General features: G+C 50.3%; 2 protein-coding genes across 3 annotated transcripts in view; both read right to left on the bottom strand.

Moving 5' to 3' along the window:
- PACS1 (phosphofurin acidic cluster sorting protein 1) overlaps positions 1-4,651 on the bottom strand; it is a 149,822-nt gene extending 145,171 nt beyond the window's left edge. The window contains exon 1 of the mRNA XM_061407025.1: positions 4,204-4,651. Coding sequence (XP_061263009.1) covers positions 4,204-4,556 — 353 coding nt within the window. The 5' untranslated portion in view covers positions 4,557-4,651. The remainder of the gene's footprint in view (positions 1-4,203) is intronic.
- Positions 4,652-6,191: 1,540 nt separating this feature from the next.
- SF3B2 (splicing factor 3b subunit 2) lies at positions 6,192-19,928 on the bottom strand. 2 transcript variants are annotated; one of them, XM_061407029.1, is made up of 22 exons: positions 19,754-19,928; positions 19,536-19,585; positions 19,169-19,246; positions 17,709-17,957; positions 17,445-17,495; positions 16,121-16,238; positions 15,714-15,814; positions 15,268-15,364; positions 15,023-15,114; positions 14,292-14,507; positions 14,043-14,180; positions 13,778-13,858; positions 13,366-13,593; positions 12,387-12,536; positions 11,652-11,741; positions 11,432-11,539; positions 10,572-10,679; positions 10,141-10,283; positions 9,947-10,048; positions 7,037-7,136; positions 6,747-6,932; positions 6,192-6,427 (listed from the first exon to the last, which is right to left on the bottom strand). In XM_061407029.1, the coding sequence occupies exons 1-22, from the start codon at positions 19,884-19,886 to the stop codon at positions 6,356-6,358; spliced, it is 2,691 nt and encodes an 896-aa protein (XP_061263013.1). In that variant the 5' UTR covers positions 19,887-19,928; the 3' UTR covers positions 6,192-6,355. The 2 variants fall into 2 exon arrangements, with proteins under 2 accessions (XP_061263013.1, XP_061263014.1); XM_061407030.1 differs by having other exon boundaries at positions 19,536-19,582; positions 19,754-19,927.
- Positions 19,929-21,194: the final 1,266 nt, after the last annotated feature.

The following is a 21,194-nucleotide window of genomic DNA, read 5'->3' as shown; positions in this document are numbered from 1 at the left end:
ACCAAGGCATTGGAGAATTTGCCCCAGCACACAGGAAGAACAGCAGCAGTATATCCTGGCTTGCCCAGAGCTTTCATGCTTAGAGGGGCAACTGGCCTCAAGGGCCTTCATGAAATCAACACTTCTACTGCAAGTTGGCCAGTGACGCCAACTCGGCCATGGTCACATCCTTTTTTTTCTAAATGTGGTCTAAACGAGAAGTGACTGATAACCACTGAGCTCCTTCCCTAAGCATACATACAGATAAGAATATGCAAATATGCTCTGGGCTCAAAGACAAATGTGATACAGTTCCTGAGTGATACAGCAGAGCACATGTTGTCCCCTCAGTCAGTTTGACACTACAGAAAGAATTCAGTACACTTATGAAATTTAATCATCTTTCTGTCTCTACTTACACAACTCAAAAAGAGGAAAGAACATGAGGGGAAACGTCACCATACAAACAGCATAGAGAAGGGATCAATGAGACGCTAAAACCCTTCTTGTGACATCAAGCTACTTGCCACCTGGTGCCGACGATGATGCTAAGTGTGAAGTGGTGTCGACTTTAAAAGCTGTGAATTTCATAAAGGAACTGTTATAACTGACCTCCCCACTGATTGTTGTTCTTTAATCACTAAGTCATATCCAACGCTTTACGACTCCATGGACTGTAGCCTGCCAGGCTCCTCTGTCCAAGGGATTTCCCAGCAAGAACACTGGGCTGCCATTTCCTTCTCCAGGGGATCTTTCTGATGCAAGGATCGAACCCAAGTCTCCTGCACTGGCAGGCGGATTCTTTGCCACTGAGCCATCAGGGAAGTCCAGAATCTTAACAGCCAATTATATTTCACAATGATTACCTCTGGGGAGTAAGAACAGACATAGGGGCTTTCCTTTACAATTTTCATCTTTCTATACTGCTTGAATTTCTGATCATGGACATGTATTAATCTTTTTATTTTAAGCCACAGAGAAGTCATATACAACATAAGAAACATGGTCAGTACCACTGCAGTAAGTTTGTATGGGGACAGATGGTTACTGACGTACGACGATCATTTTGTAATGTATGCAAATGTCAAATCACCATGCAGTACATCTGAAACTAACATAACATTGCCCATCAACTATATTTCAGTGAAAATTTTGAAATTCCAAGTGAGAAGAATAAAAATCTACTGATTTTTTTTTGGAAAAAACATCTTTTTATTATAAAAAAATACTGATAAAAAATGATAATGAATAGAACAGCTTTAGTTATTTTTAAAGCCAACTACAGATATGCTCTTCATTCATGAAAAAAAATACTGTGGATTCTGAAAGAATTTAGTAGCTGTTAAGTCAAAGCACCTACTTGACAAACAATTTTATTTAAACATCTGATAAAGGGAAAGCTTTTTTTTTCCTTCCCCAAAAGTACATTATATTTCTACAGGGATCAAGAAAAGGAGCATGACATTCCCTGCGCTCAGCTTTTCAACTCTCTTCTCCACACCAGGCAGAGGATGACGTTTTCACAAGACTGAATCCCATGACATTTCATACATACCTAACCTTGGGTCATACAATCACACTGACATTTCTCAAGTGCACATAAATCACACGTTTATGTCTCATTGAGCTTCACGAGATGAGAGTGTTAATTCAAGGTGAAATACAGAGTGCAGACTGCCAATACACCCTCAACAACGTGAACAAGTATACCAAGGAGACCTCAAACTAACTGGATGGCTCTAATAACGGGGAGGGCCAAGAGCAGGCCATTTTCTCCCCACAGGGTGTTATTTTCCATCCTGCAGATAAAACAACACGCTCCAAAGAGCACAAGTGTTCCACCAGGAGCTGGGAGGCACAAGGGTGACGAATGAAAAACAAAGTCAGAGCAGGACAGCTGACAGTCCCAAGGATTGCTTAGTAGACATGACATGACTGCATGCTCCCTGCAGGTGACAGCAACAAGCCAGCCTGAGGCTCTCACACCACACCAACATAATAATTCCTGATTTCATCAGGATGCCTAGCCGTTTCTTGGGCGAAAAATTTATTCTCTGGACCTCTCGGTGACCAATAGGGACAGACTGGAAATCAACAGCCATCGGTGATTTTATTTATCCTCCTTGCTGGCAGAGCAGCTTCTTGTCAGTAAGCTTATGCCTTTTCAATCTAACAAGCTAGAGAAGGCAGCTGTCCAAATGTCACCAAACGTAGTGATAGATGTGAAGGAAGGACAGGCAAGCCTGAATTACTCACACTGGACCCAGGGAGGAAGGGACTCAGTGCTCGTGTATTTGAAAGAAGTAGATGAGGCTATTTCAGCTATAGATGGGCCTGCACAGAAAGAGAAAGGCAGGCCTGCTTAGGACCAGGAGGGGTAAGCCACCACATACTGAACTCCTAGTTGAGTCTGGTGTGTGTTAGGGTGTTGGCCAAACCAAAGCAATCTGGTGTGGCTCGCGACTGCCCTGAAGAAAGGACAGAGAAAAAAGAAAGTAAAATCAGTGAAGCGAATGCTGAAACACAGGGACACCAAGAGCAGAGGGGGGCTGATGAAAACAATCCAGCATTATCTAAAAACATTCCAGATGTATATCCTTCCAACCGCAACTCCACCCCTACACACAAAGACATCCTAAAGAAACTTTTGCAAGAAGCGCCAAGAGTCCTGGACAAAAATATTTATAGCATTACTGTTCGTGTTAACAAACAGGAAACAACCAAATGTTCATCAAAAGGAGATTTACGGTATATTCATACTGTGAAATTCTTACCCCTTAGGGAAAATGTTTCGAGTTACCATACAGCATTGATGATTCTCACAAACAATGTTGAGTTCACACACACACACACACACAAATAGGTCACAGAACACATACATTATGAGAGCATTTATATAAACTTCCCAAAACATTCACAACGAAAGAACATTGTCTAGAGACGCACATACGTAGTAAAACTAATTTTAAAAGACCGGGAAATGAGGGACACACAATTCAGAATAATGTCTACCTTTGTAGGGGGAAGCAGGGGACGTGGCTGGGAAGAGGCACCCAGGGCTCCAACGCAACTCTAATGCTCTTTCTCAAGCTGAGTCAAGGACAGAGATGTGCTTCTTGTCATTTTTTTTATTTTAAAGTCCTCTCTAGGACATACATCATTTTGTATGCATGAAACAATTCAAAATAGAAGGGGGCTGGAGAAAAATGAGAGTTGAAGATGTAACCAAGCCATGCTCCCTAACCCCCACTTACATGTCCATCTGCCCAAGATGGGGCTTCCAGAGTGAGGAGCAAGTCACACTCCAAGACAGCAGAATCAACTTGGTTTAGAGGTGACAGGAAAAAATACCACCTTCAGGCACTCCTCTGGGCTTCCTGGGTGAAACCAACTCCACAGTGTCTAGTCAAGGGGTAAGCTATGAGACACTGCACACTGTCCCCAAAGTGCGTGAGAAGACTGCCTTGTCCATACAGAAACAGAAAACAGCCCAACTCAGGTACATTTTACCAATGGAAAGTCCCCATATGGTTCCAACAGACACAGGAATAGATTGCAGTTAGGAACATGTGGCCCTGCAGGGCTAGGAGAATATGTGACCGGTTACTGGGGGTGCGGAGGAGAGGATGAAAAATACACTTGAAAACACAGTAAATAGGACTTTTCCAAGACCATAAAAGCCCAGACAGAATGTGTGTATTTGGAGTACAAATGGACGTGTGTTTTGAACACAAACTAGAAGCCCTAAGGGTTACCATATGGGCTTTACCTGGCAGAAGATGACAACCAAGTTTGGCACATGCCAAGTATATTGGGAAATAATAATATCTAGAGAGATCTACACCACATCCATGTAACACAGGTACAGCCCACGGGCGCTGGCGAGGCAGGGAAAAAAGTCTGTGACTTTCACGGGGAAACGGACAGGAAGGCCGGATTCTGTCAGAAGGCCCAGGGCAGAGAATGCAGTGGGCCCCGCTCTGGGAGGGCAAGAGGGTGGTCCCGGCCCGAGACCGAAGGCGGGCATGCCAGAGGAGGGCGGGGTCCCCTCGGGAGGAGTCCCCAGGAGGCTGGGCAGGGACGCAGCGAGGCAGCCGAGGGGGAATCCAGGGCCGGGGCGCCCCCCTTGGCCGACGGGACGGGGAGGAGTAGGAAGGCGGGGGCCTGTCACAGCCCCGGCTGGGCGGTCCCCGAGGGCCTGGTCGCCCCCCGCCCGCCGCTCACCTGGGCACGCAGCTGGACGAGCTCCGGTCCACCTCCCAGGTGGCGTACAGGTTCATCTGCACGGGGGCGGGGGTGCGGCCTGGCCCCGGGCCGCCGGGAGTCGCGGAGCCCGAGGCCACCGCGACGGCCATGGAGGTGGAGGTGGACGAGGACGAGGACGAGGCGGCCGCCGCCGAGGTGGACGAGGACGACGAGGTGGCCTGGGCCAGCTTGGGGGGCGTCGGCTGCTGCGGCGGCGGCTGCTGCTGCTGCGGCGGCGGCTGCGGCGGGGATTGGGCGACCCCGGAGCCCCGCTGGCCGCTGCCGCCCCCGGCGCCTCCGGGACCACCGCCCGGCCCTCCGCGTTCCGCCATGGCCCGGCCGGGGGCGGGGAGGCGCGGGGGTTACGGGGATCGAGGCGACGGCCGCGAGGACCGCCCAGGCTTCTCCCGCGGCGGCGGCGGGGGCTCGATTCGTCTGCTCAGCCCGCCCGCTCGAGCGCGCGAGCGCGAGCTGCACGCACGCGCGAGGCCTCGCGGCGCGCGGTCCTCGCGCTAGCCCGCCGCTGCCTGTTGCGGCTCGCGCCGCCGAGACACTGGGTGGGCGTGTCCGGGGAGGGGGCGGGGAGCCCCGGCCCGCGGCCGCCCCACCCAGCGCCCGGGGGCGGGGCCGCGCTCGGGCGCGCGCGCCCCTCGCTCCTCGGGGGAGGGGGTCGGAGGCTTGGCGCCCTCCGCCGGGTCCTATCCTTAAATTCGCGGCCGGGCGGTAGCCCGCTGAACCTCGCCGCCCATTTCTCTCCCCTCTCCTTTTCCGCGGTGGCAGCACAGCCAAGCGGAAACTCCGCTTTTCCGGGGCGCGGTCCCGGCCCGGAGAGGGCTGCCGCGGGAGCGCGCCTCGGCCCCTCGGGTCTGTAGACCTGAGGCCCGACCCGCCGCCTTCCCAAACCCGCTTTCCGACCGCCGACTTCACACCAGCCCTGCGGCTCCGGGGGGCTTCTTCGCCACGACCAGCAAAGGGCACGATGGGGACCCGGTGGTGGACTGGACGCTTCTGGGCCGGGCAGTTTCCGCCTCTTCTCCCCAGTGTGGTCAGGGGCTCAAGGACCTAGAGTCCAAAAAGCCTTTGGCACGTTCTAAAGCTAAGCCCTGATTTTCTGACCGCGATGTCCCCCTCCTAAAGAACTATTAAGAGTCCCAAGTCCCCACCTCTGCCCTCAATTTCTTATACTTGTAATGTTTTTCTGCCTCATCACTTAACTATATTTCTACAATCCTATTCCTTCTGAGGTCTTACTCAACTGCCTTATCCTCCCCAGAGTCACCCACACTCCCCGCTCCAGGAAGCATCTGGAAGCCTCCCGCATGGCAGCTCCTCAGATGGTGCACTTACCACCACGAGTGGTACAGCAGCACTGTGTGACTTCTCTCCCCAGTGCTTGGCAACTGCCGGTGGGACCCATGGGTCCACCCAGTCCTGCCTGTCGGAAAGACTTCCAGGGACACAAGGGACTACAGCCTAGGAAAGCAGCCCCCAACCACGCCCCCACCTGCAAAACCTAGAGATGGCTGATGAAACCACCCAGGGGCTCATATGGACTCAGGACAATCTAGAGGTTTTGAGCTGCGTTCTCTCCCAGGTGAGGACCTGGACTCTTGGCCACAAGGTCTGTTAAAAGGCCTGACCTGGCCTACTTGCCAAGCCCACTGCACTTCCTCAGCCCAGCTGGGCACTAAGCTGGCTATTTTTAGTCCCCAAGGACACACTAGTAAGGTCAAACCAGACGTAGAGGTCCTTCCTCCAGAGCCTTCCTACAAAAGCAGCCAGTGGTTTAAAAAAAAAAAAAAGTCTCAGAGTGGCTTTAGCTTCATCACCAGTCTCAACTGTAACATCTGCTCCAGGTGCCCACCCCCAGACACTGGACCACTTTAGGCCACAGAAAATGGCTGTTTTCATCCTTTTGCGGAAGGGGACTAAAAGAGGGAGGATCAGGAGTGTTACATATTCATCTCTTTCCTTGGGAAACAGCTTTATTTACAAAACAGGTCTAAAATAAGAACATGAAAACGACAAGGCCTTGGGAATAGCAGGAGAGCTGGTTCTTTGGGCCCAAGTGTGAAGCAGCCCAGATGCCCAGGCAAAGGGCTTTAAAGAAGGCCAGGTGTAAGACAGGGGCCTAAAATTTGAACTCCTTATATTTCTTGCTGCCACCACGGCTGTCCTGGGGCTGAGCTTTCCGTTTCTTTTGCTGTAGGAGAGAGAGAAAAACAGGTCACAACAGGTTAAACAACCCGCTGATTCCCCAAAACAAGGGTGGGCAGCCTGATGTGGCTACATACATCTGTGGGAAAAGTCTAGAAACTGGAACCCTCAGACTCAGACGAGTTCCTTCCCCTCCCTGTGTCTCAGCTTCATCGACCTTAAAGAGGGCAGCCCACCAGAGGATTCCAAAGGTTCCCAGCAACCAGGAAGCTCAGGGCAGCAGGCACTGCGTCCTCCCTTCCTCTCACCACTAGAGGACACCACCCCAAGGGGAAAGGCAGCCCTGGTCCCGTGTGAGCGCCTACCTTCTGCTTGGCAGCATGCTCAGCCACCATGTCACTGAAGTCTTCTTTCTCCACTTGTGCCTGCTGCTCCCGCACGTGCTCCTCATACTTCTGGGTCATGGCCATGGGATCTAGCTCCAACTCTTCGGGTGCCAGGGCCACTTCCACACCCTGCAGCTCGGGCGCCGGGCCCTTCCGACTCATAACCTGAGAAAGAAATCAGAGCACTGTCTTCTCCAAAGCGAGGCTAGGAAGCTGGAGCTCCTGCCCACGTTCCCAGCCCCCTGAGGCAGTGTCCTCCAAGTGCTCACAGTGGACATGTCATAGATGTGGGTTGAGCCCATCATGGCGCCCCCTACAGTGGCCGTTCTCTTCTCTGGCAACACAGTGAACAGCTGAGGCGTCTCACTTCTGTGAAGGACAAGGAGGCAAACGAGGGGGTCAACCTCAAAAAGAAAGGACGAAAGGGTCTCCAGAAGGGACAACAAAAGGAACAAGGGCAACGCCCCCACTGAGCTCCACTGAGCTCCCCCGAGAGATTCCAAGACACCCAGGGGAAAAATAATGTCCGAGCTGCCTCTACAGATCATGGAGATCCATGAGATGAAAAAGTGTCACCTATTTCAAGAATTTTACTCGAAAAACAAGAGCAAATATACCAGTATCAACCCAGACCATGACTTCTTCCCCACCCCCTCCCCGGAAGAGGTGAAAATCCATCCTCACTAAGCAGCCAGCCATAAACAGAGATTTCAGATCCTGTCACTCCTCTGCCCAAAATCCTCTGCGGCTCCTAATCATTATTTGAATAAACCCAAACTCATCCCCGTGACCTAAAAGTTTCATAATCTGGGCCCTTATTTAATCCCTGCTCATTAGGTCCTAGCCTCAGTACCCTTTCTTTTTCTTCCTTGAATATACAAAACTTGAGACTTCTGCTTCTGGACAAGGAGTAATAGGGACCAGATTTACCCTCCCACCTAACAATCAAAAACTGGATAAAATACATGAAACAGTGGTTTTCAAGTCACTGGACATGAGCAACAAAGGAGATTCCTGAGAGACAGGAAACAAGTGAGGTGGTTCCTACTACACTGAGAGTCTCCAGGCTACAGAACAAGGAGGGGAAGCTCCTTGTAGAGCCCCGAGGACTCCAGGAGTTGAAGGGGTGAAGCTGGAGATTCAGGGAAACCAAGGAGACTAGAGATCACAGGACAGAGGACCTAAAAAGAAAAAGCAGAGACTCGAGAACTCAAGAGACCTGCAGAGAACCCCCTCCAGACCTCAGTTCTCAGGCGAGGACTGTGTGGGAGGAAAGTACCAAGGCCAGAGAAGAACCACCGGAAGGCCCTGGCAGTTACACACATGCCTGCTCTTCCCTCAAGTCTGGGAGCAGGGCCTGGTCAACAGGATACAGCGCAGAGTACAGGGCCTCGTGCCTCAGCAGTGGAGGACTGAGCACTGCTTCAGTCCTGCCTAAGGAACCTAAGAGCAGGACCTGAAAGGATCTAACTGTTTCCAAGCACCTTAACTGTAGTAACCCTGCACAAAACTGAAGATTTATAGGAACCTTAACCTGACAAGGTACATTTCACAACCTCAGTAAAAAATTACCAAATAGACAAAGAGGCATGAAAATACAATTCTTACCAAGGAAAACAATCAGTTCGTTTAAACCAACCCAGAACTGGCACAGACGTTAGCGACAGCAAGCCAGTACCTTAAAATGTTATAACAACACGGCGCTTCCCTAGTGGTCCAGTGGCTAAGACTCCGCCTTCCCAAGGCAGGAGGCCCAGTTCCACCCTGGTCAAGGAACTAGCTCCCACATACCCGCATCTAAGAATCTGCATACCATAACTAAAGATCCACATGCCCCAATGAAAATCTCATGTGCCACAACTAAGAGCTGGCACAGCTGAGTAGATAAATGTTTTTCACATATTAGCATAACTGGATTCCATATGTTCAAAAGTCAAAGAAAAGACACAGGAGGTATAAAAAGACCCAAATCACACTGCTAGAGATGAAAACTACACTGGACGGGATTAATGTCAGATTAGAAATAGGAAAAAATACTAGCCAACTTGAAGACACAGGAATAGAAAAATTTCTAAAATGAAATACAAAAACGAGAAAAATTTTAAATAAACAGTCATTAGTGAGCAGCAGGACAACTTCAAGAAATCTAGTAGATGTATAATTGGAGTTCCCAAAGGAGAGGAGAAAGAGAAAGAAACAGAAAAAATAGAGAAATAATGGCCAGAATTTTTCCAAAATTAATAAAAACTATAACAGCACAGATTTAAGATGTGTAACAAGCCCCAAGTAAAGAAATCCAAAGACAGGAATTCCTTGGCGGTCTAGTAGTGAGGACTCTGTGCTTTCTGGGGCCCAGGGCTCAGGTTCAATGCCTGGTTAGGGATCAAATTCGCCAAACCTCGAGGCAAGGCCAAAAAGAAAACGGAAAAGAAAATAAGAAAAGAAACTATCAAACCATTAAAAGGAAGAAACAAACCCAAAGAAAACTAACGCACGTCATACTGTTCAAAACAGCGATAAAGAGAGAATCCTGAAAGCAGCCAGAGGAAAATGACAAACGCACAGAGGGCCAACGGAAGGTGAAGACAGAGCTCCCGGCAGGACAGGCCAGAAAGACGGCACTCGGAGCAGCACCTTTAAAGCAATCAAAGAAGGAAATACTGCCAGCCTAGAACCCTGTAGCTTGCAAAAAGGAAGGCTACTGCATGGTTATTATTTTTGTTTAAATGGTCAATTATCTCAATTGAAATTTCCATCATAAGAATTGTACATTATTTGAACATTTGAACGTCTCCAGTGTTCTTCCATTTGCTCCTGCAATTCCTCCTGCCCCAGCTCTCAGCCCAAATACCTCCTCCTCCGTGGGCCTTCCCAAAGGCTCCCCTACCACCCAACGCCCTCTACACCCCATTATTCAGCCTCCTTCCACTACATGTCCAACCCACATCTGAAACTGTCTTGTTCTCTGACAACTTGTTTACCTCACCTGACTTTTTCTTTCAACTGCTGATGCCCCCGTGCCTAGAGCAGTGCCTGGCACAGAGCTGGGGTTCAATAATTGTTTAAAAAAAAGGTAAAAGGCTAGTGCATGGGGGGGTGTGGACATGGGAGGCGGGAGGAACAAGTCAGCCCGTCTACCTAGAAAACCCTCCCCTCTCAGCCCTGCCTGGCACCCTCACCCGTCCATCGCCTCCTCAATCTTCTTTTTCCTCAATTCAATGAGTTCGGGGGTCTCCATTCCAGCTGGCACTGACGAGAACCCTCCAGGAGTGATGAGGCCACTGTGGAGAGAGATACAAGCTCTGGAGTAGAGACAAGGTCCCCACATACAAACAGACCACTGCGAAGAGGCAGACTCTCCTGCTTCCCCCACCTGTCTGCAGGGGTAATGAAGCCAGTCTCATCTGGCTTATCTTCATCACTTTCCTCCTCTTCCTCTTCTTCTGAAGATTCTTCATCAGATGGCTCTAGCTCCCCCCAAGGGGTCCGATCAATCTCTTCTTCCTCAGTCTTGGTCTGAAAAACACCACTCATTCATTCAACGAATGTTTACTATACATGTATCCTGTGTCAAGTGGCTGTAAAAAGGAGAGATTTAAGAGTAAACAGACAGATAATAATCCCTACCCAGAGAGAGCGCCTAGTCTAGTGGAGAGCTTGAGTTATGTCTCAGGGAAACGTATGCCCCTTTCTCAGACTTTGAAACTTCAGAACACACAGCTCTCTGATAATGAAGCTAGAAATCAACTATCTCTGAACTTCATGACCTAAAGTAAGACCAAGCTTGCTGGTCATGGCCCATACCTGGAATTCAGCAGCATTGGTTCCAAACACATCCCCGTAGAGGGGTTTCCCGGTCTCATCTACTGGGGGTTTGCCCCAGCCACCAGCATGGTACCCAAAGGAACAGCTCTGCAAGACAGGAAATGCAAATCACTTCCATGCCTGGGCTCCAAGAAACACTGATGCCCGAGAGAAAAGTCATGCTCCAAAGTACAGAATTAACATTTGGGAACTCTGGAGATTATAACTGCAGAGAAAAATCAAATGTTTTAAAGCATTACAAAGCAAAATTAGCAAACAACAAAAATTGGAAGGTAACAGGATGGGAGGTGGGAAGCAGAAAAAATGCTAATAATTTCAGCCTTTGTAGTCATCCTCTCTGAAACTGAAAACAGGTACTTCACATGGCTCCAACTTCTTACTGATTTTTCCTAACTTCGGCAAGCTTTTAGAATCTGTTTCTGTTAAGGAACAGAAAATTCTATCTGAAGTTGAACAATTACTTCTTTTGTCTTCACTTTAATGACTCTGTTCATTTTTCTTCCTATTTACTGTTTTATTATTTTAAAATAACGGTAAGTTTAACACCATTCTTGAGATAAAATTTTGTCTGTCTATCCATGTGTATATCAGAGATATCTGGTAACACATTCACCAGATATTAAATTTAATTGGTGAAATGTGGATGGTATGTTTTCTTCTTTGTACTTATCAATTCTGATCGGACATTTTATGCATTTTATGACAAATATCTCAGGGTTTAAAAAAAATTTACTCCTTTAAAAAAAAAAACACACATTATAGAATGAGAAAGAAGAAAAAAGTCACCCTCTAGTGAAAATGTAGAGCCAGCTAAGAACGAAAGCAAGGACAGGATTCACCTCAGGGATAGGCGAGTTCAGCCCAGGGATTTTCAGGTTGGGATACGATGGGGGTGGTCCATATCGCTGCATGGCAATCAGCCACGGAGGAGGGACCTTGTGGGCATTCTGCAGAAGAAAGAGCACAGGATACCATCTGGCCAACCATATCCTTTTGTCTCCCTCCCGCCTCAATTAGTAGCCCCTTCTCTTCTTTCCCAGTCGGATAACTGGCACTCACTGGTCCTACTGGCATCCCCAAGGAAATCCTCAGCTCATCAGACAGATCTCCTGGCTTCTTCTCCTTCAGCCTCGTCTCAAACTCCTTCCCCTGAGGAAAAAGCCAAGCATGCGGTACTGTGGACTCCAGACACATGCGGGGAGGTCAATTGCAAGAGGACATGAGAACAAAGAGAAGTCCCAATCCACAGAGTCCCGGTGGGGGCTGCCATTCCCACTCTGACTCTCATCAGTTCTTTCCCTGGCTACAGTAGAGAAAGGAATAAAGGCCAGGAAGGAGGGGGAAAGGCAAGACTCCCAGCGCAGTCATTAACCCACTATGAGAACATGGCCAAGTTCAAGGACTGGCTTTCTCATCTGCTAAATGAAGGCATTTGAGAAGATCCAAGGTCCTTCCACCTCAAAACTTCCAAGATACCATGGCGATGAATATGTTAAAGCTCAAAAAGAAAAAAAATTTTCCCTATCCCAATACGAAGTGTATCTAAAAAGCACCCGCCCTTGGCCCCTCTATTCCCAAATCACCCACCATCAACAACGATCACCTCAAAAACACGATCTGCATATCCTCTTCAGAGGACCACCTTATTCCAATTCCATCCCATCCAAAGGGAGTTGATGGACAATGCAAAGGCTGGGGGGAGGGGGCACCGTACCTGCTTCCAGAGCCCTTCTGACCCAGAGTGACACAGCCATGACCAAAGGCCCAACGTTGCCTCCCTGCCCCCTCCCGAACCTCATAGTACAGGTCCCCATGGATGGTCAGCTTTGGCTTGGTCTGCCACTTGAAGAAGGCATCGTGCAGTTTCTGGTAGTCAATGTCGATCTTCCCCATCTTGGGCCGAACCTTCTCTCGCATTTTTGACTTCATAGTTTTCTGTTCTTCCTGTGGAGAATGCCAGAAGACACACCATAAAAGGTATGCAGCAAGTTCGACTCTTGGCAGGCCCAAATCCCTACTCCCAAAAGAGACAGAGGGAAACCTCATTTATCTCATCACAGAAGCCACCAAAATCCTTCCTGCTCAAGTCCCTCAAAATGTGATCCACATTGAACAAAACAGATGTAACATATGAAATCACCCTCAGCTATGTATGTTAAATATTTGAAAGCCATCTGATCAATAGACTGACCTCATCAGTTGCCTCTGCAGAAAAGTAGGTGACAAGAGTCTACCTCGGAGGCAGGCTTTGCACCATGTACTTTGGTACCTCCTGAATCTGCGCACTACACACAAAAATACTCTAATGACCTAACCAGAGTATTTAATCAAAATGTTTGAATTTAGGAAGTTAAACAATCAGCATACATTTCTAGCCTCAAGGGCATCAGTTCACACAGCAGGCAGAGAGCTATAAACAGCCAAAAGCAACCTGCAGAAGGAGTCACGGTGTGTGGCTCAGAGCTTGCAAAGTGCAGGCAGGCAGGAGGACAGGGAGACAAAGGGGCAAACAGAGCCGCAAGGAACCAGCAGTCTCAGCGGGGGCAGGGAGCCAGCTGAGCAGAGAGGTGAGGTCTGACTTTCAGGAGCTGTCCTTCCCCTCCTGTCTTCCCAGCCCTCTTGTGTCCTATGCAGTGCTGACGTCTAAACTAAAGGATCAACGATCAGACAGTTAACGTGGAGGGGGGTTTGGGAGCCAGATACAATTCTGAAGCAGATGGCAGCTAAGGAGTGGATCCCCCAGCGCAGCTCTGAGCGCCAGCCAGGCCCTCACCTTCTCCTGCAGGGCCTCCCGCATCTCCTGGATGCCTGTGCGTTTGATGAAGTCAGGCAGCTCAAAGGGGGGCTTCTCAATGCCTCGTTTGCCCTGTAGGTACTTGCGCTTGAAACACCAGTGGCGTGGCACAGGCACGGAATTCCGTGTGGCCTTGAGGTGAACCAAGAGCTTGGGGTCCTGCGCGGTCACATCATGCATCTCGACAACGTCGGGCCGAGCCACGAGCTGGAAATACAGCAGCATCCCTCTGCAGAGTCCGAGCTTCTCAGACCTAAAGCTGCCCTGCCTTCCCTTCCTCTAGAGGGCCCATCCTGGGCCTCCTTCAAAGCCCTCCTCCCCACACCCTGGAGGTTCCCAGAGCTCCTGGGCTCCAGGGCCTGCAGAAGCGCCTCAGCCTCTCAGCCCTCACCTGCTTGAGCTCAGCCACGGTGAAGCGATTCATTCGGCGCAGCTTCTTCTTGGACAGTTTGGGGGCTTCCGGCTTCTTTTCCTAGAGCAGAACAATCCTCTCTTGTGAGCGGGACTCTTAGGTGCTATGAGACCTCCCAGCTTACCCTGAAACTTAAGCTACCAAAGGGCTTCTCCCCTGCAAGAGGTCACCACGGTCCCTTGCAGGATGCATCGTGGCCACTCGCCCCCAGAGCCCTTGTTCCCGACAGGGGGCGTGGCCTCACCTGTTCGTCATCGCTGCTGTCATCGTCACTGTCCTTGTGCTCCTCCTCAAAGCCCTTCTTCTTGGGCACCGAAGAGTTCTCCATTTTGTCAAGTTTCTCTGGCTCCTTCTCCTTCTCTTTCTTCACGTCATCAGTGAGCTGAGGAGACAAGACAGCTTGGAACCCCAGCTGAAGCTGGTTCTGAAAAAGACACCCCCTCACCTTGCCCCGGCTCAGCAGTGCCCCTTCCGAGTGCACTATTCCTTGTACCTTGAAAGCCTCAAAAATCCTCTTGAAGAAGATGAAGTTGGGCTCATAAATCTCAGGCTCTTCAGTCACGTACTCAATTTCCACATCGGCCGCTGGGGATTCCGAGCCCCGAGAGCGGCCGGACTCTTTGTCTCGGTCCCCAGAGCTCTCAGAGGACGCCGCCCGCGCCCGCTGGGGCTTTTTCTTCTTCTTTCGGTTCCGACGCTTCCGATTTTTCTGCCGAAACACGGTAAACCAACTAGGTCAGAGATTCGAAGACCATGCCTGCCTCCCAACCCCTAATCACCTCACCCAATTTTCCCCAAGCAACTGCAAAGAGAGGCCTTGAGGTCAGACCACGAAGTTCAGCCCCTCTCAAACTGTGTGTCTCTGAGTAAAGTACTGCACCTCTCTAAACCTCAACTATTTCAGTTCTAAAATGGAGGATGCATCACGCTCAGAACTCAAATGATTTAGGCCAATTGAATAAAAAAATATATATCTGTAAGGTGCTCTAGACAAGGAACTGGCATGAGACAGCAGCTACTATTTTTTGGCCTCACTGTACAGCATGTGGAATCTCAGTTTCCCAACCAGGGAGCAAACCATGCCTTCTGCAGTGGAAGCGCAGTCTTAACTGCTGGATCACGAGAAGTCCCAGCAGCTACGAACTATTGAAGATCTGGGACAGGATTCTTTTAGTGGCCAAACCCTCTCTCCAACATCCCTTCCAGATCCAGCTCCCCCCATACCTCCTTCTTGGATACAGACATCGTGTCCTCCTCAGTCTCTGATGCTGAGTGGCCCAGGGACGAGCGAGTGTCTGTTTCCATTTCCTCTTCCTCTGTAAGGGAGGAAGATGGCCATCAATCTCTTCACGGTAACCCCTCTGTCCCCAGAGCCAGTTTCTCTCTTGAATCCTCCTCGGGGGAGGGAGGCGGAAGGCAGACTCAGCCCCAGCTCTGCAGGCTCTGTCCTTGTAGCCCTTAGGACTCACCCTGCTGAGAGTTCATCTCTTCCTGGCGGCTCTCCTTCAGCTGCAGGATTTTTTCCAAAGCCTGGGGAATCTTGGGGCCCACAGAGGGGTCATCCATCTGCCAGAGACAAGCCAGGAAGAGGGGGTGATCATAGGGCCCTTTTTTCTCGACTTCTACTTCTTGGACTTGAAAGGCTGCTGGCCAGGCATTGGGAACTTCGACAGTGGACACCAAGTGGATTCAACTACACCTTAGCATCGAACTCCAGAATCCCACCCTAGAAATGTCTGCCAGACCCAACCGACTTCCTGCCCTACCTGTGTTTTAAGTAAACATGGATCCCCTCCACCAACCAACCCCACCCCCAGAAGTTCTCCCATCTTCTCTCGAGTCCTTCTCTAAAAATCCAGAAATAGTCCCCTTCTAAAACACTCTCCTGTTCCCAGGAAGAACCCTGCAATCTCACCTCTCTGTTTTCATCTCCAGGGGGCGGTGGGGGACCACGAGGCCGAGGAACGGGGGCCCCCATAGGCAGAACAGTGGGAGTGGGGCCCACTGGAGCAGCCACTGAGAGGGGGGAAAAAACATCTAATGTCAGAAGAGTAAGTCACACATTTTAAAACTTACTTCCTTGCTTCAGAGCCAGGGTAATGGTTACTCTTGGGAGCGGAGAAGGGGCTAGAAGGCAAGGAGGACTTCTGGGGTGCTAATAATCTTGTTTCTTGGACCAAGTGCTAGTAGTACAGGTGTGCTCAGTTTGTGAAAATTCACTGAACTGTGCACTTACACTATGTGCACTTTTTTGTGATATATACTTAAGTTAAAAAATTCCATCACCTTCCTTGCCCTTCCCTTCCATTTTTAGGCTCTTACCTCGAGGACCCAGAGGAGTGCGAACACCAATCTGGCCCATGTCTTGTGGGGGCCGAGGGACAGGGGTGCCCATCTTGGCAATCTCCTGCTGTCGTTCCTGCTCCAGTAACACAGCTGCCTACGAGAGGGAAGTAGGAGCTGGGGACACAGCTCTGGAAATCCACTGGGCAGGCAGCCCCCAGCAAATGCAGCCTTTCAGCCAGGTTAACAGATTATTCAGGTACCAGCAGATCAATCAGGGACCACCAGCACTCTGATACCCTTGCCACCCCCATGCTTCCACACTCTTGATCTAAATGAAGGAGCCCTCTCAAAACAAAAGAAAACTCTTGGAAATGACACCAAGAAAAACCCAAAGAAAACACTGGTTCCTAATGACTTTTTTTTTTAATATTTAGTAAACACTGCCTATTTTTTTTAACAAGATTTTTCTTCCCAAAAGATAAAGTTATTTCTAAGAACAATAAATTATTTTCTTGTACTGACCCCTCAAGATCTACCACAATCTGGGCAAAGACAACACTCTGTAAATATCTCCATGTTTGTTCCTGTCAATGGTTATCTCCTAATACTCCTGAATAACCTAGTGAGTGACAGCTAACACAATGCATCTCAGTAACTGAGGATCTTATGCATCATTCCCTAACTAAATACACATTTGAACTAAATCTGATACAAATGACTAAATTAGCCCAGAATCCTCTCTCCAATGTACCTAAAATGATATCATGTAAGACTAGTAGGGGTCGTGCATGCACGAGTGCCTAGTTGCTCAGTCATGTCTGACTCTGCAACTCCATGGGCTATAGCCTGCCAGGCTCCTCTGGTCCATGGGATTTTTCAAGCACGAATACTGGAGTGGGTAGCCGTTCCCTTCTCCAGGGGATCTTCCCGACCCAGGGATCAAACCCACATCTCCTGTGTCTCCTGCAGGCAGACTCTTTTACCCACTGAGCCATCGGGGAAGCCCAGTAGGGGTCAGGAAATTTCTTCTGTAATGGGCCAGTCACTAAATATTTTAGGCTTTCTGGGTTATTTGTACACTGTTGTAAATTCCTTTCCCCCATCTCCCCAAAACAATCCTTCAAATATATAAAAACCATCCTTACATCACAGGCCATACAAAAACAGGCTATAGTCCACAGATTACCAATTCCTTGGCTACATGAAAGAATTATTTGGGAGATACTGGAACTTAAATGAGGGTGAGGTGATCTCCATGGGAAACCTGAATGGCACTGCTAATTTTAGACAGTCAGCACTAGGAGTGACAGATGATGGATTAGACCATGGGGGTCAAAGGTTAGGATGAGGGAGGCATTACCCGCTTCTGCTGCTCCAAAAGCTCGTGTTCCTTCAGTGAATGATCTCCCTGCTTAAAAAAGAAAATAAGCTCATACCAGTACCAACACCCCACTGGCCAGTCTGCCACAACTCTGCTTCCTGGTCTGCTCTTCCAGCTGAGGCCCCAAAGACTTTCGTCCAGACCTTCCCAGAAGCTGTGGCCCCAGGATCCAGCTCCCCCAGAGGCCCTACTCCCCTTTCAGGACCCTGGTGGGACCCAGGCTCAGGCTGCCACCTGCCCTACCTGCTTGGCACGCTCCTCCTGCTGCATCAGCAATGCCGCCTGCTGCTGCGCCAGCTTCAGCCGCTCTTCCTCAGACAGCGCCACGGGCTCGCCCACCCGCAGAGGAGGCGGCGGCCCCAGGTTTGGCGGGCGGGGTCCAACTGCCATAGGAAAGCCAAGGCCAAGGCCAGGTGGGGGTGGTGGGGGTGGTGGAGGGGGTTGTAGAGGAGGGAGACCCATGGGTGGGGGCGGCATGGGAATCCCCGAGAGCTGTGGGGTAAAAAATAAGACCATTAACTACGAAGCATTTATATAATGGCAAGCATTTGCTGGGGAACTCATATAAGCCTGGTACTGGGATTCAAAGTCAAATGATGCACAATTCTTGCATTCAAGAAAACACTATGGGCTTCCCTGAAGGTCCAGTGGTTAAGAATCCGCTCAATACAGGGCACATGGGTTTGAGCCCTGCTCTAGGAAGATTCCACGTGCTGCGGGGCAACTAAGCCCATGTGCCACGTGTGCTGCAGCTGCTGAAACCCGCATACCCTGGAGCCCGTGCTCTGGAACAAGAGGCCACTGCGAAGGGATGGCCACACACCACGACTAGACAGCTGTCCTGTCCTCACTTCAACTGGAAGGGCCTGCACGCAGCAGTGAAGGCCCAGTGCAGCCACAGACACAAAGGAAGAAAGAAAAGAACACTCTACAGCAGTACCGAAAGAAGAGCATTTTAACTTTGCGGCACCAACTGATGAAAGCTATCAACTCTGCCCCAGAAAAACATCATGAACACAGACTTCACATACAATTTCAGGAGACTCAGGGACACCTCTAAAGGCCTTCTAAAAACTCCTCATCCCCTCAGAAAATAAAAACCTTCTTATGCCACACATAGAAGTAAGTCCCAGGACCCCAAGTCAGGGCCACTGCTCTACAGAAAAACAATCAAATCCTGGATCAGAAAAGACATGGAAATTGAGAGAATTTGAATAAATAAGACCCAGTGTGCCCCAATGACTGATTAAATATAGACGGTATGAAATTAAGTCAGAGAGTAAGCCCTAATTTCTCACTGAATAACATGGGAACTCTGCACAGGAAGGGCAGAGAAGAGAGTGATTACTTCCAGCTGGGGGAGGATTATGTCAGGTTTTCAGATATTTAAGCTGAATCTTAAATGACACATGAAATTTGGAGCTGACACTGAGAAAGGAAGTAAGAATCTGGACGAAGGAAGAACTGAAAAGTTCCCAGTTCTTTCATCAGTGTACCTCCCTGCCCAAAGGGCTAGGTGCATCCCCTGTACGCTCAGAGGAGGGGCTACTCTGAGTAGAAAAGAATCTTATCAGGGTACTCTTTCTGCCCCCTTCTGATGCCTATGTCAGAAGCTTTCTCTATCTCCTTTATACTTTAATAAAACTTTATTACACACACACACACACAAAAAAGAATCTTATCAAGTTAGACAGTCTCCTTACCTGTGCTGACATAGGAGGAGGAGCAGCTTTGTCCCCATCTTCACCTCTCAGAACGGGACGATTCAGGACGATGCCAGTCTGTGAAAAAGAAAAGACTCTAGGGCAGTCTAAAAGGAGCTGTTGCATGAAACAGCGTTCGCTCTCGTCTATTCAACAGAATTTACCCAGTGACTGTCTGTCAGAGCTCGGAATGGGCTCTGGGGAGAAACGATATATATAAAAGCAATTACAACACAGCAGACAAGAAGCAGCCAAGACCCCACTTGCTGTACCGAGATTCGTAAACAACGAAGACCGAGTTGTAACGGGTCATTAATGCCTCCTGCAAAGGCTCGGCCTATCCTCATGTCCCACCACCAACACTTACTTGGCGAGTGTAAGTCTGCAATCGCTCCACGAGCTCCTCGCGACTCCCTGCTAAGCAAAGCACAGGATCAACGGGGTAGGTCAGGCCGAGCAGGCCAGCCTGCCCAAGTCAGGCCACCGCGGCCAGCCTCCAACCCCCGCCCCCGGGTCTCCGGGGTAACCAGCTCCGCTTCCCCGCAGGCCTGAACTTTCCGGCCCTTGACTTCCCATCCTCCTCACCCTGGATGGGAGCTCCGATCTCTGCTAATTTGGCCTGAAGCTCCTGGGCAGCCCAGGCACCATAGTGCCCAGGAGGCGGCGGCGGCGGGAGCTGCAACTCTCCCTTAGGAGGCTCGGGATGCTCGGCCGCCATCTTAGCCGCAGGAAGGCGCGCGACCAACCCGGAAGCTCCGACCAGCCTCCGGGCCCACTTCCCGGAACTTCCGGTAGGGCCATACGCCACGTCCGCTCGAGGGTTGCCAGGCAGTTCCCATTAGGGCCCACCCCCTGCCGTTCTCCAATGCTCCTTAGGCCGCCTGGTCGCGAAGCCTTCTGGGAGTTGTAGTGCCCAGGTAACGGTCTCTGCGGATCCAAATCCGGGAGAACCGCGGCCGGCGGCGACGCGGGGAACACTGGAGGCCAGAGCCGGGGCGGGGCTGTGGGGAAAGCAGGTCCTGCCCGAAGGGCGTGCTTTCTGCATCTCACTGGCCTCAGCGCAGACCTCCCGCCTTGCGGCGCTACTCCCTGGTTGGACTTGAGAGGCCCAGACGCTTACGTTCTCCAGGGACTCGTTCCCCCGGCGGTCGCGCGCTGTGGGCGCCAAGCGGGAGTTTGCCGCCGATGCCTGTGATAAAACAGTGTCTGATTGTTTGCCCGCCCACCCCTGGCCCAGGCATGGATGAATGAGCTGAAAGGAGATCGGAGACGGGAGCGAAGCCGGCCCTCCGGGCTGAGATCCAGCTGCCGACCTGGGGGAAGGGCCACACTAAAGCCCCTTTTTCCACCTTCCTGGCCGGCTCAGATGTCATCTACGTTAAGCTGTCTCCCGCCTTTCCTGCCCTGGAGCGGCCAAACCTACACCGTTTGTTTTGAAATCTTTCTTGCCCCTTCTCTGCACTTACAACTCCCAAGACACGAGTTTTTACTGTCTCACAGTACCTGGCGTTAGAAGTGCTCAATAAATTATTACTGAAAGAAAAAAAAAAAAAGCAGTCTTAAGTCCTTTTTAGTCTTGAAAATAAGGTCCAGTGGGTCGGACTCAGTGCTTTCACTGTGGAAACCCGGGTTCCATCCGTGGTCCGGTAACTAAGATCCCACAAGCCGCACCGCAAGACCAAAAAAGAAAGAGAAAATAAACTCAGGACCTTTTCTTCCCTCATCCCCACCAGCCTACTGGCGCAGCGGACCCTGTCTGGTGCTCTCGTACCCCACCAGCGGCCTGTGCCCTGAGGGAAGGATGGGCAGGTGCCCCTTGCTTGCCCACCTTCTGCTTCTCCCTGTCCTGAAAAGTCAGTTCAGTTCATCTTCCCACCTCTGCCTCCAGCTCTGAGATCCCGCTCCCATCGTAGTGCTGCTGCCTCACCGACAGCCAGGTCTCAGCCAGTTGCATGTATGTGTGTTGGATGAGAGAGCTGGGCAACTCAAAATGGCCTCTATTCCCTCTCCCCGCCCTCCACACCCA

This window comes from Bos javanicus, chromosome 29, assembly GCF_032452875.1.
Source record: "Bos javanicus breed banteng chromosome 29, ARS-OSU_banteng_1.0, whole genome shotgun sequence".
Lineage (NCBI taxonomy): Eukaryota > Metazoa > Chordata > Mammalia > Artiodactyla > Bovidae > Bos > Bos javanicus.
The sequence above is the reverse complement of the archived record's forward strand: the minus strand, read 5'-3'. Positions and strand labels throughout refer to the sequence as shown.

Bases quoted from the DNA above. Each gene is read 5' to 3' on its own strand.
- SF3B2 (XM_061407029.1), bottom strand. From the start codon at position 19,886: ATGGCGGCCGAGCATCCCGAGCCTCCTAAGGGAGAGTTGCAGCTCCCG. The intron at 13,859-14,042 runs GTGAGGCCACGC...GTTCTGCTCTAG, and splicing joins ACAGCAGCGATGACGAACAG to GAAAAGAAGCCGGAAGCCCC. The intron at 10,049-10,140 runs GTGGGGGAAGCA...CTCTCTCCACAG, and splicing joins TTCATTACCCCTGCAGACAG to TGGCCTCATCACTCCTGGAG.